This window comes from Calidris pugnax, unplaced genomic scaffold (assembly GCF_001431845.1).
Source record: "Calidris pugnax isolate Ruff unplaced genomic scaffold, ASM143184v1 scaffold188, whole genome shotgun sequence".
In the NCBI taxonomy this organism is placed as follows: domain Eukaryota; kingdom Metazoa; phylum Chordata; class Aves; order Charadriiformes; family Scolopacidae; genus Calidris; species Calidris pugnax.
The window spans coordinates 4,512,906-4,530,857 of record NW_015091257.1 but is presented as its reverse complement, the minus strand read 5'-3'; the positions used below and the strand labels follow the sequence as shown (position 1 = coordinate 4,530,857).

Genomic DNA, 17,952 nt, shown 5'->3' with positions numbered 1-17,952 from the left:
TTTTTAAACAGCCAAGAAAAATCTGTCTTGTGTATTTGTGGGCAAAGTGGCAAGGAAAATACCAGATGCAAATTTCTGAACTTTTCTCACTGCCCTATTTTGGATTGGTTTGGTTTCATTCATCTTAGACTACAATATCTTGGGTTAGGTGCAAAATCATCTGAATTTTCAAATTAAAAAAGAATATCCAAAGCATTTGCTGAATTCAATAAAATCAAGTTCACAAAAGACTTTGCAGACTCTAAGCCACAATGTTTATTTTAACTTCCACCAACTTTAGAAGTGGCTCTCAGCCATGCTGTTAGCCACTTCCCAGTTTGTTTTATGTGATATCTGGCATGCAGATATATAATCTTTATGTAATATAATGTTTTTATTTCTTGCTGTTCTCCAACACTTGTAGCAAGAGTGAATTGAATTATGCCTTACCTTCCAGTCCCAACACAGGCACAATAGCAGGAAAGTGAAGAATTTGCCAGATTTCTTGGGAGCGAGACAGGATCCTTAGTAGCTAGTCTGTTAGAGGAAGAACTATTTTTAACCCTGCCTTCCTTGAATCAAAATACTTTTTTTTCCTTGTGTATGTGTTCAGATGCACCTATAGCAAATTGCTTCACAGACATTCAAATTTTAAATGTTTTTGCTTTTCAGTCAACACTGCTCAGCCTTGTCCACCTTTACCCAGTGATTACCACCAGAAGAGCACGTTAATAATATTTTCATTTTAAAACCTTGAGGTTATGGATGAAAAAGCCTATAAATAAATGAGTAATATTGAAGGCAGAGTGCATGTGAGGCAGTGGCTCACCTGCAGATTTGGGTCTCTAGGACCACATTGACTCAGTCCTTGCCATCTTTTTTGGTACCTCGGGAACAGGATTAGTATGTTTCAGATCTTCTACTAACTAAAGGATTTAATTTTCTTATTTTAGGTAGGCTAATAAGAACACAGTTAGTACATGCATCAGTGTGGTCTGAAATTGCCTGTTCATCAAATGTGCTCTACTTGGGTACCACCAGCCACCTCAGTGACAACTACCACCCTGTATAACTTTCCTATAGTACCATCCTCTTGTGCCACACATATTTGTGATGCAAAGTGTGTACATACGCCTGATTAGTTTTGATGAAGGGATTTGCATCTTCTTCTGGTGGTGTGTTTGGTCAGGTTCTGGGTAACCTGAGGGTAGTCTTCTGACCAGTGTCTTCAGGCTGCTCAAACAGTAGCTGAATTAGTTTTAATGATCCATTTTAAACTCTAGTCTGGACTAACTCATCAGGTTTCTCTGCACCAACTGGTGCAGCCACCCTTCCCCTCTTCCCCAGGTCTGGCTGCCCTGTGTTCTCCCTTGCTGGATGATGTGGGGTGGTCCTTGATTGGGGAGGGCACAGCCTTGCTGGCACTGTGTCTGCCCTCAAGTCCTGGACAAGACCAGAACTGACTCTATTGGGGACCAGCTTCCTTCAGGACATATGAAATCTTCTGTGTTCCCCTTCAACAGGCCCCACTTTCTCCTGGGAACAGTCTTCTCAACAGCTTGTGAACTGCCACAGTCTACAGCCTTGTGTTTATGAGAAGCCAGCAATGATTTTGGTTTTGTTTATGTGCTTTTCTGTGATTCATTCTAGTTCAATATTGGCAACGTGAGTGGCTGAGACTCTCCCAAGAATAGTCAGGGGTGGGCAGAAACCTCTCCAGTTCTCCCAAAACAGTCCCTTCCAGCACAAGAGCACTTGGTCCACAGGTGTGGGGTGGTCTGCTGGGATGTCTTGCAGGTGGTATTCTACACTGTTGTTGTAGATGTTGCTGGTGAATTAATGAATAGCTTGTCATAAATAAAAGACAGAAAATCCACTCTACATGGTCTGAAAAATCTGTTAATAATAACATCTCAGTTAGCATTAATATTTGCAGCATTAGGAGGAGCTCCAAGAAAAGCTCCAGGCTAATAAAAACTTCAGAAATGTTACCAACCTTTCATAAGAAAGGAGTAGATGGAACAATTGTGTTCATAACCTTCAAGAAGTTGTCAAATGTTGTATGAAGCTCTTTTGTAACAGACCAAGAAGGGTGGCTGTAAATCACAGAATACTAGGACATGCACAGGACAATTTTTCAAAACGCTGTTTTCAAAAAAGTTATTTTAAAATAACGTCATATTTTTTCACATTTCCCTCTTCTGGACAATGTAAATTCAAGTGAGTAGTAGATGATTTCACAGTTCTTTTTGGACTGCTCCTTCATCCTGTCTGTGTCTAGACAGGACCAGCAGATGGCAGCCCTCATCATGAGCAAATCAGCCAGTCACCTCAACTTGGTGTCCTCTGCAAATGTGAGGACAATGCACTTCATCGCCTCCTCCAGGCCATTGATAAAAAGGTTAAACTGGATAGGTCCCAGGATAAACTCCTGTGTTATCTGACTTGTCTCTTGAATACACCCTTGGTAAAATCATACTTACTGTTCCCAGTGACCTTCTTCATAATGTGTCCAGAAATGTGCTCCATGAGGACTCACACCATGAGTTTCCCAGGCTGATATTTCTCTGGGTTGAACTTTGGCCTTTTTTTGAACATGAGTGCAATACCTTTCCTGAACAAGTTGAAGTATGTTACGTCTTCCCAGGAGAAAACAGGAAACAAATACGGAGTTTGTCTAGCATCTATTTAACATCTCTTGAGTGTCTTGATATTGTCTTTATTATATATTCCTATTCCCTTCCCTACAGGGAGAAAATGAATGGTCAATATCTCATGGGTATGTTTTGGTGGATTAGACCCAAATTATGCTTCACTCTGGCAGTTTTGCCCAAGAGGAAAGATATCATGAAAGGTTGTATAAACCAGAGTAGTCTAATATAGCCCCATCACTCTTTTAGGAGGTGATTGTGAGCATTTCAGCTCTGGCCACTGCTGCGTAGTAAAAGAAATACAGAGATGGTTTGCATGTGTGTCCAGCATGAATTTACCCTCATTAAGAAATTGACCTTGTTCTGATCTGCTGCAAAAAGCTTCCCGGGCAAGTCTTTGACCAAAAGGCAATCATTAACTTTGTCAAAGGCAGTAGGTGTGCCAAGGGCTGTTTGCACACAGCTCCAGTAGAAGCTGGACAGGGTGGTAGATTGCCCCTGGCTGCACTGGTAACTGGAAGGCTCCCCAGTGCTGGAAAGATTCCAGGAACAACTGTTCCCAGCACTGATTTGGCCAGAATTTGCAAGCAATGTCCTGAACAACTCCTGGAAATAGTCCAGAGGTTAGCTCAGGTCAGGGCTAATTTCTAAAGGCAGTTTGCACATGTCCATCTTCTTTTGGAGTTTAATAAAATGTATCTGGGCTCTAACATGCCAGTTGGCCTTAGTGTAAGCAAGTAGTCCTGGGAGTATTCAGTCTAATAATCAAATGTCCAGCGTCATTATAAAACTGGTGTAATAGCTCTGTTCAGATTTCTAGTATAGTAATCTAAGCCTTCGAGGTCTCAAAGAGAAAAGCAATTTTACACTAAAGCATAATATTTCAGTGATTCCTCACCCAATTAAGGAAAACATTGGGAGACCTCCAAAATCTGAATCTCAGAGACCAAAAGGAGCAGCAAGATATATGAGTTATCACAAGTAGTGGAGCTACTCAGAGGATAATCTTCCTTTCCTTGTGAAAGTGTGCTCAAAAGCTAATTCCATTAAACGGGGAAATTGCTGAGCATTTTTTTTTTTGAGCCTTAAGATCACCTTAGAAATCATGGTGATCTTCCAGCACTACATCTTCAGATGGGAACCAGGGGGTGGTTCACTGACCGACCATGCAAACTGGGGATTCAGGTGATAAGACTCTTTTGATATAACTCCAGATCAAGGCTGAGCCTTGTATGCAATTAAATATTAACCAAAGGTGGAAGTTTTGCCTGTGTTCTCCAATTACCTGCTCAGATTCCAACTTCCTTGCTGGAATACGCTTCGTTCCCAAAGGAGTCCAGAAATCAAATGATACCAGTAAAATATAGTTTGTTGCCGTGCTCCTGATCTCTGTCAAGGGTGTCAGGAGACACCCCATGAGGTGAGGGTATTTGCTTCTTGTCTTCTGTGCCGACCTCATGATCTCTACTGACTACTTAGCTCTTACAAGGGCTTAAGTTGTTGAAGGGATGCAGAAATTAGATTTTTGCCAAGTACTGATAATACTGTTATTCTGTAGAATTGTTACCTGATATTCTTTAATTCTACAAAGCCTTCACATGTGGTGCCACTATGGCTGTATGGGATGAAGACATGGCTATGCCCCCTCTGATTTGTTCCCACACAGTAAAATCAAACATTGAAATGTATTCTTTGGGTCCCATTCATAATACGAACACATCAAATAGTAGGTTTTTTTGCCTCTTTAAAAGAAAAACCTCCTTGCTCCTGGTTTACCACAGTAAAAGGATGAGGTAGCCTGTACAAAATAGGAAGATATTTGTCAATGAGTTGGAGCCCTTTCCATAGACAGAATACAGGAAAGCATGTGAATTCTGACAAGACTAATACAAGAGCAACATTAGACACATAAGCATTTTTTATGGAACAATATGTAAAAAGAATAAAAGAAATCTGATAATAAATCATTTCCCCCCAAAATGAATCTTATCAGAAACCATTGAACAAATAGATGATCAAGGTATATTAAAAGATTTTTAAAGGAGGTAAGGTGACAGCAGAAGGTATCAGTGAGTTTTTGGTGCCCTCAAGGATGTTGTCATGCTGGGACTTTTGATCAAGATCATGCTCAAAATGAAGTGCCAGTCAAAGGGCATTGAAAAAACTCAGTATCACATTGTTAAACCAGGAGAAAAGTCTAAGCTGCCTTGAGATAACAGGAGGATTCTCACATGGATAAATCGTTACAAGTAGTTTGGGATAATAGAAACCAAAGATGAATGTGAGGAAGTTCAATAACCTAGTAATAGTGAGTTCCTGAATGATACATTGGCAGATGAAATGCCAATCTCTTGTACAATGTAGAAAAATATAAATTTGCACATACGATGAAAAAAAATATCAATAATCCTAACATGCTGAAGTGCTGAATTGGCTGGCTGGACATTTTACTCTGATACCTTTATGCCCCTGTATATTGCTGTTGCTATATGATAAATTTCCAAATATTTTTCCATCTGGTCTAAAAATGCTTGACTTGGGAGGTTGCATCATCTGAGCATGACAAAACTCCACCTGCCCTCTGGAACAGTGAAGACACCACCTGCAGGATAGAATTTCTTCTGAAACCACTTATGCTGACAAATTGCATGAGCTGCTTAGTCTAGGGATCCAGCAAAGCAAGAGTGTAAAGAAACCCAGCAACTTAGCACCGGAAAGAGTATCCACATCTGATTAAGTAAAAGTACAAGCAGAACCTGAGCCAGTATTATCAGGAAAGGATGAGAATATTAAGGGCTGAAATGGTAACAGTTTTCTTAGACTCAATTGGAGACACTGGCTGCCACCATCAGCTAACTCTAAAATTTAGTAGCCAAGCTTCTCAAGCCTGCCACATTTAGATACTAGTGCTCTAAGCAGAGAAAACAGGCAGTATGGATTTTACTCTACACAGCAACACTAAAGCAGGGCTTCTACTGCAGAACACTATCTCAAATTTGATACGTGACAAAGGAAATCTTAGGTCTTGCAAGCTTCTGGGAAAATGGCCTAACTGAACCTACATCAAGAAAAATATCCCAGAAGACATCGCTACTCACATCTCTTTAGAAATGCTTCCCTTATGTTTGTCACTTATCTGAAAAGGCTGTTGCTAGCCCTTTCAAAAGTGCTCCATCAACAGAAATGAATTTATGGTAAGGTAAGGACACATCAGACACACATGGCCAACAACAGAAATAGAAATATTTTTCTGGAAAAAAAGCTTATACGTTTTTCAGGAGTGAACCTGTAAGAACAGAGGTTGGGCTTACACTTCCCATAGAAAATGGAAGAGAAGAAAAGCAGTAGGTCCAAATCTAATGCACCAATCCTTTGAGATGAACCATTGCTGTGTGCACAAGTGTCTGATCTATCTCAAACAGAATTATAAGTCTCTGCTTGTCTTAAAGTCTCAGCATTAGGTGTTGCATTTTCCAGAGAATACATGTATTTGTTGTTCTGTGCAGATATGATACTTCATAAATCTGAGAGCCCTCCAATATTCAGAAGAATCTAGGCCTCCTCAGGCTGCTTTCTCCAACTGTATCTCACCTTATACTGGGAACTGTAAATGCCATTGGAGAAGTCCAAACCCTAAAAAGGACAAAAGTTCTCACCAGTCTAGTCTCTTTCCCTGCTGATAATGGTCTACATAATTCTGAAATTACTTGGTCTGTAGCATCGTTGGATCAGAAGGTGAGAAACTCTTTCCTACATCTGTATAAAAATGAGTATATTATCGAGATGAGTTACATTCCTCCACAATGAGAAGACCTAAACACTCCCCTTTTGCTACTGCACCTCAGTTCTTTCTCCTTTGAATAAGAATCATGATTTATCATGCTTTCCGACTGCAAAGACTAGTACACCTTTTGGGATTCATGAGAGACAAAAGGCCCTCCCAGTGACTGAAACAGAAAATGAAGAACTGGCTCTAAGGACATTATTCCTTTTCCTACCTCAGAGGGATCACCTAAACACATGAGTTACCTGAGCACCTCATCTTTTCCAATGCTGGACTTTCCTGTGCTTCCCCAAGCCCTAAACCTGAGGCTATATATTAGGTAGAGAATGCACCAGGAAATGAAAAAGAAGTGCTGGCTCAAACTGACATCTAGGACTGAAAAGAAACAAGGTCCTTCTGAGTCAAGCCCTATTGTCCACGTGGAAGAGGCATCTGTTAAGCAGTTCTCTAGACAACTGTACCAGTTCACATATGACTCCAGCTTACCTTGTTACCTTAAGTGTACAAGTGGGTACCATTATTTCACAACAGGGACTTAGAAAGGCTTGCCAGTTTTGACAAGAGCCATTTAAAGAAATATTTAGAGAAATATTTATATTGGAATGTACCTCTGAAGGTCATTGAGTCCAACCTCTCACTTAAAGCAGAGCCAACTTCAATGTCAGATCCATCTGCTTGTCCAGTTGTACTTTGAATATATCCAAGGATGGAGATTTCATAGCCTCTCTAAGCACCCGTTCCAGAGACCACCCAACCTCTCTCACCTGTAAATCATACTTTTTACTTATATCAAATTGGACTTTATCTTGCTGCAACTTGTGACTGCTCCCTCTCTTCCTCACACTGTGCAACTCCCGGACAAGTCTGTTCTGTTTCCTTTACATGCAGTGTAAGACAGCAGTAGATCCACTTATCTTCTGTTCTTCAGGCTGAAAAATCCCAGTTCCTTCAGATCCCCATAATCTTCTTGGTGCTCCAGTGCTGAAGTTACCCAGTTTGTCACTGTCTTTCTTGTACTAGAAGGCTGAAATCTGGACACGGAACTGCATGTGCAGACAAATGAGTGCTGAGTAGATGGAATAATCACTGTCCTTGACCTGGTGGGCCAACTCCTCCCAGTATAGCCTAGCGTGTGGGTATTTTTAATTACCATAAGGAAGCACCACCAGGACTTCAGAGCCTTTTCTGTAGACCTGTCAGCCAGCCATTCTCTAGGATATATGCAGTTAGTTTTTCCCAGGTATTCATCTTTGCATTTGCTTCAGGAGGTTCCTAATAGCTCATTTCTTCAGCTCTGTTCAAGAGCCCTCTGAATAGCAGGCCTACCCTCCATTATATCAGGCAGAGCCCCAGTCTTGCTAAGGCTGCATTTCAACCCATTCTCCAAGTTACTGTTAGTACTAAACACTATGAGTCTCAGCATTGACCCTTGAGGAGCATTGCTCATAAGCAGACACTACATTCAAGAAGAGCCTGGGCTGTTTTCCCAGTACCTTGTCTTAACCCTATGGCTCTGATTTGCATTTGCTTCAGGAGGTTCCTAATAGCTCATTTCTTCAGCTCTGTTCAAGAGCCCTCTGAATAGCAGGCCTACCCTCCATTATATCAGGCAGAGCCCCAGTCTTGCTAAGGCTGCATTTCAACCCATTCTCCAAGTTACTGTTAGTACTAAACACTATGAGTCTCAGCATTGACCCTTGAGGAGCATTGCTCATAAGCAGACACTACATTCAAGAAGAGCCTGGGCTGTTTTCCCAGTACCTTGTCTTAACCCTATGGCTCTGAAAAATTATTGTCCAGCTGAGTAGAAAAGGCCTCTGAACAAAGGGGAAAAATTATTGTCCAGCTGAGTAGAAAAGGTCTCTGAACAAAGGGACGCAGAGATTAACTGAGTCACGCACTGAAAATTTTAAAATACTAAGAGGTTAAAGAGTAATGAGTGAAAGTAGTAGAACCACAAGTAAGCATTAAGAACATAAAGAGCTAGATGCCTACAGGAGTAAATTCTGGGCTGATATCAAGGTAATAGTGGCTGATCTCTTAACTTTTAAGTAACACACTTAAGCTCTAGGATTAGTTAAAGGTTTTAAACACACTTATGTCCTTTGAGATTCACGTTGATTACAGGCCACCACTCAATGTGTCAGCCTGCTTTCAATCCTGTTCTCAATTTTCTAGTTGCCCATGTGTACTTTAAGAGACTCGAGGAAACTTCAGGTATGAATAGGCCCGTTCTTGACAGTAGAACAAGGGCATTCAGGCACAATAAATATTTTTTTTTAATTTTTATTTGTCTCATTAAATTAATTCGTATTCTTTTTTGTATCATACAAATGCACTGTATTTCCTTAAATGAAAAACATCACTTTTGCTTTGTAACATTGTTATTTCTTGACTGAAATATTTCAATCATATTCACAAAATGGAAGGTATCCCACAAATATAAGTTACCTAAAAACTTAAAATTAGCCAAAATTAAAAGCAAATACAATGACATTTAAAAAACACTCACATGTGACGTATTATTCTCTCTTGGATGCACTGCTATTTTTTTGCCAAGAAAAGGAGGAAAGTGAAGGAAAACTATATTTTATTCCAGACTTTCCACAAGAATATACAGTTGCCTGAGCTAAGAAATGCACTTTCAAACTCCTCCGTTTTTCTTGGTTATTTCACTGCGTCAACAACTAATATTATCTGTTCATTTTCAGATGTCAGTGACTGAATTTTGCTCCCCATCAGCTGAAAGGAAAATAAAAGCTTCCATTAGTTTTATACACAAAGTTAGCTCAGCCCCTACTTACTTACTTACAATTCTGAGAGTATTTCAACTGCCATTGCATATTTTATAGAAATATTTAACTTCTTGTTTTCTTAGCTGATAAGCTTTCATTAGCTGGACCTAACAGTGAAGTTTCAGCACTTTGTAATGCTGAGACATGACTTTTGACTGTTCTGGAAGTGAACAGGGAGAATGTGTGTTTTTCTCCAGTGCACCAGGCAGATTATTGCATATCATCTCAAATGAATTAATACAAAAGCATTATCTTTGTTAAGGTGTGAAAATAGATCGGTACACATTGGCCTGAAGTTTAGCTAACTGAGCACACCATGAGAAACTTCTGCACGTAACATGATGAACTGCTGGAAAAGAAAAGGGCACAAGTGAGCTGCTGGTTGGTATGCTGGTCTGGTGAAACGCTGAGTGTGACCACTGCAACCTTACAAAATCCTATTTTGGACTGTTTTCTGTGTCACCTTGCTTTCTATCCTGTATGTCTAACTTGCTAGCAAACGTAATTGACGCTGGACTAGTAGGTGAGTAGGAGAGACCTGCACCTGGAGAGACCCACGGTGAGAGCTGGTGACCTGCTGGGGGGACCCAGGGTCCAGACAGAGAGACCATATGTGAGGAGCTCATGAATTTGTGGCTGTGGTGGATGAAGAGAGTGAGAGTGTAGGCACGTCTCACTGACAAACTTCAGCCCTGCTCAGCTGCAGATGAGCAGGAGGACTGGGATGTCTGCAACCCTATTTATGTGACTGCTGGTAGTATTGATGTGGTGCTGATAAAGGCACCTGTTGCTGCTTTTTGTGGCTGGCTGCATTAGTGTCCTCTCTGTGTGTGCTTTGTGTTGGGAAAGCCCTTGCTGCTGCCTGGACCTGGGGCATCAGCCCCTGCATCTGTGAGACTGGAATGGGAGAAACCCTCTGTATCTGGAAGAGCACTAAATTTGACTTCCCTCAATAAACTTGCCTGCTGATTTTCTCTCATAATTCCTCAAAATATGGCAAAGAGAAGAGTTATTCTCTGTCTTAAGTTCCATATCATTTAAAAAATACCTGCAGTAGAGTCTTGTATGTTCACACACATATATTTCACACATTTAATATAAAATAGAAAGAGAACATACCTCTGGATTTGTATCAGGTATTCTATGAAATGCATTTTTTGGCTCTGGGATTTCTGGAAATGCTGCTTTCCAACAGCCAGTCCTGGAGATCAAAAGGTATGGAATAGAAAAGTAAAATTAAGTAACTGTCATGTATCAAAATCATTCCACCCTTGAAGCAGCTCTTCAAGGACTCTTCCTCTTCCAGGACAGAAGAGAAATGAAAATATAGATGATTTCAGCACAGAATGAACACATGTCAGGAAAACACTAAGAATTTGGATGGTAATAGTTTCATTTTTGTTTAAAGATTCGCTAGTAGTTATTTTCTTCTTTGAAAGGTAAACAAAATTTCAATCATATTCACAAAATGGAAGGTATCCCACAAATATAAGTTACCTAAAAACTTAAAATTAGCCAAAATTAAAAGCAAATACAATGACATTTAAAAAACACTCACATGTGACGTATTATTCTCTCTTGGATGCACTGCTATTTTTTTGCCAAGAAAAGGAGGAAAGTGAAGGAAAACTATATTTTATTCCAGACTTTCCACAAGAATATACAGTTGCCTGAGCTAAGAAATGCACTTTCAAACTCCTCCGTTTTTCTTGGTTATTTCACTGCGTCAACAACTAATATTATCTGTTCATTTTCAGATGTCAGTGACTGAATTTTGCTCCCCATCAGCTGAAAGGAAAATAAAAGCTTCCATTAGTTTTATACACAAAGTTAGCTCAGCCCCTACTTACTTACTTACAATTCTGAGAGTATTTCAACTGCCATTGCATATTTTATAGAAATATTTAACTTCTTGTTTTCTTAGCTGATAAGCTTTCATTAGCTGGACCTAACAGTGAAGTTTCAGCACTTTGTAATGCTGAGACATGACTTTTGACTGCTCTGGAAGTGAACAGGGAGAATGTGTGTTTTTCTCCAGTGCACCAGGCAGATTATTGCATATCATCTCAAATGAATTAATACAAAAGCATTATCTTTGTTAAGGTGTGAAAATAGATCGGTACACATTGGCCTGAAGTTTAGCTAACTGAGCACACCATGAGAAACTTCTGCACGTAACATGATGAACTGCTGGAAAAGAAAAGGGCACAAGTGAGCTGCTGGTTGGTATGCTGGTCTGGTGAAACGCTGAGTGTGACCACTGCAACCTTACAAAATCCTATTTTGGACTGTTTTCTGTGTCACCTTGCTTTCTATCCTGTATGTCTAACTTGCTAGCAAACGTAATTGACGCTGGACTAGTAGGTGAGTAGGAGAGACCTGCACCTGGAGAGACCCACGGTGAGAGCTGGTGACCTGCTGGGGGGACCCAGGGTCCAGACAGAGAGACCATATGTGAGGAGCTCATGAATTTGTGGCTGTGGTGGATGAAGAGAGTGAGAGTGTAGGCACGTCTCACTGACAAACTTCAGCCCTGCTCAGCTGCAGATGAGCAGGAGGACTGGGATGTCTGCAACCCTATTTATGTGACTGCTGGTAGTATTGATGTGGTGCTGATAAAGGCACCTGTTGCTGCTTTTTGTGGCTGGCTGCATTAGTGTCCTCTCTGTGTGTGCTTTGTGTTGGGAAAGCCCTTGCTGCTGCCTGGACCTGGGGCATCAGCCCCTGCATCTGTGAGACTGGAATGGGAGAAACCCTCTGTATCTGGAAGAGCACTAAATTTGACTTCCCTCAATAAACTTGCCTGCTGATTTTCTCTCATAATTCCTCAAAATATGGCAAAGAGAAGAGTTATTCTCTGTCTTAAGTTCCATATCATTTAAAAAATACCTGCAGTAGAGTCTTGTATGTTCACACACATATATTTCACACATTTAATATAAAATAGAAAGAGAACATACCTCTGGATTTGTATCAGGTATTCTATGAAATGCATTTTTTGGCTCTGGGATTTCTGGAAATGCTGCTTTCCAACAGCCAGTCCTGGAGATCAAAAGGTATGGAATAGAAAAGTAAAATTAAGTAACTGTCATGTATCAAAATCATTCCACCCTTGAAGCAGCTCTTCAAGGACTCTTCCTCTTCCAGGACAGAAGAGAAATGAAAATATAGATGATTTCAGCACAGAATGAACACATGTCAGGAAAACACTAAGAATTTGGATGGTAATAGTTTCATTTTTGTTTAAAGATTCGCTAGTAGTTATTTTCTTCTTTGAAAGGTAAACAAAATAGTGTTGCTCTTTAAGTCACTACAACCAGTGAAAAGTGCGTGTAAAAATTTTAACAATTTTGAAGAACAGTATCTTCTCTGAATTATTGTATATTTCCATACAAAGTGCATGATAGTGGAAAATCCTTTTTCTTTCTGTTTCATTTATATGATTTATTTCAAGAAGCAAGCTGCTTAGCTTATGTGTTCTCAGATACGTTGTTTGCTAGGACAATTCTAGTCACCATTGCAAAATCTTTACAGGTAAGTACAATCAACCTGTGTGTTTGCAATAAATTCAGCAGTTCAAGAAATCAGAAAACTTAGTGTGTAGACAGTCTACCTTGCAAATATTCAGAGCAGCTGTACTGTTAATATAAGTAATTGCATATAATTTCTCTCCTTGCCACGTTGACAGGAGAGGCACTGGAAAAAACTGTGTGGATCAGCTGGGGACGGACTTTGGGCATCATCATTATAGTACCTGCATCAGGATCATTCATTTGGATTAATTTCTACTACAGTGTGAGTGAAAAAGCTTTATCTATACCACAGAGACACCTCTATCTTATCTAAGAACTCCAGATGTTTCACTTACCCACACAAAATAAAATAAATGCATAAATTAAGTTTACCTTTTGCAGAACAAAATTGCAGTGATTGCCACCAAGAGTGTCGCAATTGCTACCACAATTAAAATCCATACTGAAGAAGAAATTATTTCTTCATTTCCTGAAACAGTAGTAAAGTATTTTTGTTAATAAAGAGGAATAGATGCATAGCTGTGTCAAACATCTACTCTGGTGACTGGCTGGCCAATATCAGTATGAAAAGTATCACTTGGTATAAAAATCAGGTATTTAATTTAGGACCTTAGCAGTAACATCTGCTGGGAAGGATTGATATTGAGCCTGTTTGTCCGTCCCCTGTAGTAAGCAGGTATGCACTTCAGTTGCAAATGTGTAACTTTCTGTATTGATTTCTAATGTCTGACTGTTAAGAGATGTATTAATTCTCTTCCTCCTCTTCTTCTCAGTAATGTTGAGGGAAACAAAAAGTTTGCCAAGCCTGTATATATCTGTGTGTCCGTAGATGTGCAGCAGTGTGTAAGGTAAACAGGACACGGCTAGGGTTAGAGTAGCCCGAGGGATGGATTTTCATTCTTACCAAACTCTACAGGTGCACTCCACTCGCCCCAGGCTGAGCTCACGTAGCAACTAATGCCAGCTGTTCTCATTTTCAAGAGGTACTTCTTTATCTTGTTGGCTCTTTTAAATGTGTGCCTATGCCCCCCATCCTAAAAACAAAGCAAAACTGAGTTGTTTTTCTTTGTTGCATGTCTAGGTGTTGATAATATGCAAGTGCCATTTACCAGCGAAATTTTTACAAGGGTAGAAGAGCATTGTTTTTTAAAGTAAACTGCTGTTAAGAAGCAAAAAATAAAAATAAGCATGTTTATTATGTGTATAATATGTACATATCTGTGTATCTCCTTTAAATAATAACCTGTCACGCAGTAAACTATTTATGTTTAGAAGCTTTTTGTCCTTTAAACTGTACCCTGTAATTTCTTACAATGTAGTCTGATCTATTGATAATTTCGCTTGGCCCATTGTCAGAGGTAGAAAAGCACCTTGAATTGTCTCATTTCAATACTGCTAGAATTGAGGGATTTGAGGAATAAACTGCATGCACCTCACCTTCCTCAGTCTTTGCATTATGACTTTTCAGGAAAAGCATAACTTTCCAGACAAACCTGTAAAACAAGTACAAGACTGCAATACTTGTTACTACAATTAACTAAAATGTGCTTACTCTTGGATACTTTCAGGATACAGATGGGATGTGCAAGCTGCACCGCTTAGAATGAGGTGCAGCATACCTGGAGGACAGCCTCCATCCCAAAGGATTCCAAAAGATCCCAAAGGCCTTCTGTGGTCTTTGTTTTTCATAAAGAAAATTAAATTCCTAGGAGGTGTTTTCTCTGTGTTTCCTTTCTCTGTTTTCACTGATGTGTAACTTCAAATTCTGATCCAAATATTTGAGTGGGAACGCAGACAATACAATGTAAAATTGAAGGCTTTTCAAAATACTTACAGAGTAATAATAAAGTTCTGCTCTTGAATGTTTAAAAAAAGACATATGTCATGATTATTTAGCAGTTTGACATATTCGTGAAATTTATCAATAAAGATCCCGTAAAACATAGAACATTGAACACATACTGACTTAGAGGTATTTGCATCCTATTTACTTTTCACAAATGACTAGGAAACTAACGTGTATTGCTGATTAATAGAATAAGCAAACTTACTTGTATAGAAGTATATCTGGGTTCTCCCTCAGGGTTATCCTGTAAATTGAGAAAAAAAAACATTTTATTTTTATGATTACTTGTTTTGTGTTTATTCTGCATTACTCTTTCTTATCTACTTGACAGTTTGTTCATACGAACTAGTAATTTTTCTAAGATTTAGTTTCTACTATATAAATAATCTACAATTTTAATTTTATATAGTAACTGATCCTTCTATGGAAAAGTATTTGTTTTCCTACAACCAAAGCTGAGAAATACATTTTATTTCAGATTGGTGATTAAATTGAAACACAAGCAAATCTGATCTGAATGAAAACTATAACTTTATTCTTACAGACACCAGGAAAAAAGAAAAATAAAAATCTGTGAAATAAACTTTTCAATTTACATTTAATATTTATATTTTACAATAAATGTCACTATATTTAATTGAAAATACTATGTAAATATTGCCTCCTTTTCCCTCAGGTGAAAATACTCAGGACTGACATGGATTCACAGATATTTTAGGCTGCCCTCCAACTATATATTTGATAGAATAAAATTCACTTGTCTCTTCTGAATAACCATAGTGACTTCCATGTTGTCCTGGTATAGTGATCGCATACAATTATGACTGCAGAGTTTAAAATCTCCATTGGCCTGTCAGTTATGTATTTTTCAAATTATTTTGCATTCTGTATCACTCCATTTTAAAACAAAATAAAATGAATCAAAACATGTTTTATCAAATAACTGTTTGCATTCTCATGTGGTACCTGAACATGAGTTTGGAAAGCATGCTGCTGTACAGGACAGCCTCTAGAATCTGTAAAGAAACTAGCTTAAGCACTGGGATCAATCGAGGAGAAAGTGCAACAATACAGTCTCCCTTTTTTTTTGTGCTTACACTAAAATAAAATATCAGAAATGAAAACAATGAGGTCATGGAAGACTTCAGAAAGTGGAGTTCCAGAAGGACAGATGGTCTTTTGCAAATTTTGGAAGATGAGATGTATTAAAGGGCACTGTGTTTAAAAAAATGAAGGAGAAAACGTGTATGATAGTTAAAAGAGACTCCCTTCTGCAGGGGATGGTCGCACTAATCTACCGACCTGACGTGATGGAGGTCTGTTGCTTGCCAGGGGCCAGGATCCAGGATGATGCAGAAGGACTGCCAGACTTGTCTGGCCATTGAACTATTACCCCGTGCAATACAGTGAATTCTGGACAGCGACATAAATAGTAACTGCTAATAATAATTAAAAATATGATAGACAATTCAGACTATGTGTTGATTGAATATTCTTTATAAACTGAATATTAGACATATTAAAATGTTTTAAGTATGTATTGCGCCAGCAATGCACTTTTATTCTGATGTCACACAGAGTTTTCTATAAGCTTTCTTTGCTGCAAAGGCTAAGGTATTTGGAGTAGTAATGCAGTTTTGTAGCAGTTAGTTGGACTTGCAAGAAAAGTCATCTATGAAATCGCAAGCCCAATCCCAAGCTGTCTGGGGCAAAGTGACCATGAAATGATAAATTTTTCAATTCTCAGGGAGGTGAGAAGGGGAACCAGCAGGACTGCCATCATGGCCTTCGGAGGGCAGACTTTGGTCTTTTCAAGAGTCTGCTTGACAGAGTCCCTTGGGAGGCAGCCCTGAAGGGAAAAGGAGTCCAGGAAGGCTGGATGTTTTTCAAGGAAGAAATCTTAAAAGGGCAGGCGCAGGCTGTCCCTCTGCGCAGTAAAGTGAGCCGTAGAGGGAAAAGACCGGCCTGGCTAAACAAAGAGATAGGGTCACAGCTCAGGGAAAAAAAGAGAGTTTATGGCCTTTGGAAAAAGGGGCAGGCCACTCAGGAAGATTATAAAGGTGTAGCAAAGTTATGTAGGGAAAAGATTAGAAAGGCCAAAGCCCAGCTTGACCTTAACTTGGCCTTGGATGTTAAAAACAACAGAAAGAATTTCTATAAATATATTAGTAGCAAGAGGAGCACTCGGGACAACCTCCACTATTGGATATGGGAGGTAACGTAGTGACAAAGGATGAGGAGAAGGCTGAGGTACTGAATGCCTTTTTTGCCTCAGTCTTTAGTAGTGGAGTAGGGTGTCCCCTGAGTACCCAGACCCCTGAGCCAGCAGATAAAGACAGGGAGCAGAATGAAGCTCCTGTAATCCAAAGGGAAGCGGTGAGGGACCTGCTCCAGCACCTAGACACAAACAAGTCTATGGGCCCAGATGGGATTCACCAGAGGGTACTGAGGGAGCTGGTGGAAGTGCTTGCGGAGCCACTCTCCATCATTTACCAGCAGTCCTGGCAAACTGGGGAGGTCCCAGCCGACTGGCGTCTAGCAAATGTGACGCCCATCCACAAGAAGGGTCGGAAGGATGATCCAGAGAACTACAGGCCTGTCAGTGTGACCTCGGTGCCTGGGAAGGTCATGGAACAGATCATCCTGAGTGCCATTATGCAGCACATGAAGGATGCTCAGGTCATCAGGCCCAGCCAGCACGGGTTCATGAGGGACAGGTCCTGCTTGACAAACCTGATCTCCTTCTATGACAAAGTGACCCACTTGCTGGATGAAGGAAAGGCTGTGGATGTTGTTTATCTGGACTTCAGCAAAGCCTTTGATACAGTGTCCCACAGTATCCTCCTGGAGAAACTGGCTGCTCATGGCTTAGATGGGTATACTCTCCTCTGGGTTAAAAACTGGCCGGAGGGCCGGGCCCAGAGAGTGGTGGTGAATGGAGTCAAATCCAGTTGGTGGCTGGTCACGAGTGGTGTCCCACAGGGCTCGGTACTGGGACCCATTCTCTTTAACATCTTTATCAATGATCTGGACAAGGGGATTGAGTGCACCCTCAGTAAGTTCGCAGACGACACCAAGCTGGGTGGCACTGTCAACCCACTGGAGGGTAGAAAGGCCTTGCAGAGGGATCTGGACAGGCTGGATCAATGGGCTGAGACCAACGGGATGAGTTTCAATAAGACCAAGTGCTGGGTCCTGCACTTAGGTCACAACAACCCCATGCAGCGCTACAGGCTGGGGGCAGAGTGGCTGGAGAGCTGCCTGGCAGAAAAGGACCTGGGGGTGTTGGTCGACTGTCGGCTGAACATGAGCCAGCAGTGTGCCCAGGTGGCCAAGAAGGCCAACAGCATCCTGGCCTGTATCA

The 17,952-nt window shown here is 40.3% G+C and overlaps 1 protein-coding gene and 1 long non-coding RNA gene across 5 annotated transcripts in view; one reads left to right on the top strand and one right to left on the bottom strand.

Moving 5' to 3' along the window:
- The first annotated feature begins 3,928 nt into the window (after positions 1–3,928).
- LOC106898719 lies at positions 3,929–15,984 on the top strand. Of its 4 annotated transcripts, none has more exons than XR_001413965.1 (5): positions 3,929–4,050; positions 6,137–6,365; positions 12,898–13,004; positions 13,659–13,725; positions 14,311–14,784. It is a non-coding gene; the product is annotated as an uncharacterized LOC106898719 (long non-coding RNA). The 4 variants fall into 4 exon arrangements; XR_001413963.1 differs by lacking the exon at positions 14,311–14,784 and adding an exon at positions 13,824–14,301; XR_001413966.1 differs by lacking the exons at positions 13,659–13,725; positions 14,311–14,784 and adding an exon at positions 15,866–15,984.
- The window catches only part of LOC106898718 (granulocyte-macrophage colony-stimulating factor receptor subunit alpha-like), a 16,578-nt gene continuing 9,294 nt past the window's right edge, over positions 10,669–17,952 (bottom strand). Inside the window, 5 exon segments of the mRNA XM_014960131.1 lie at positions 10,669–10,997; positions 12,170–12,251; positions 13,115–13,211; positions 13,647–13,776; positions 14,794–14,832. Of these exon segments, the coding sequence (XP_014815617.1) occupies positions 10,923–10,997; positions 12,170–12,251; positions 13,115–13,211; positions 13,647–13,776; positions 14,794–14,832 (423 nt within the window). The 3' untranslated portion in view covers positions 10,669–10,922.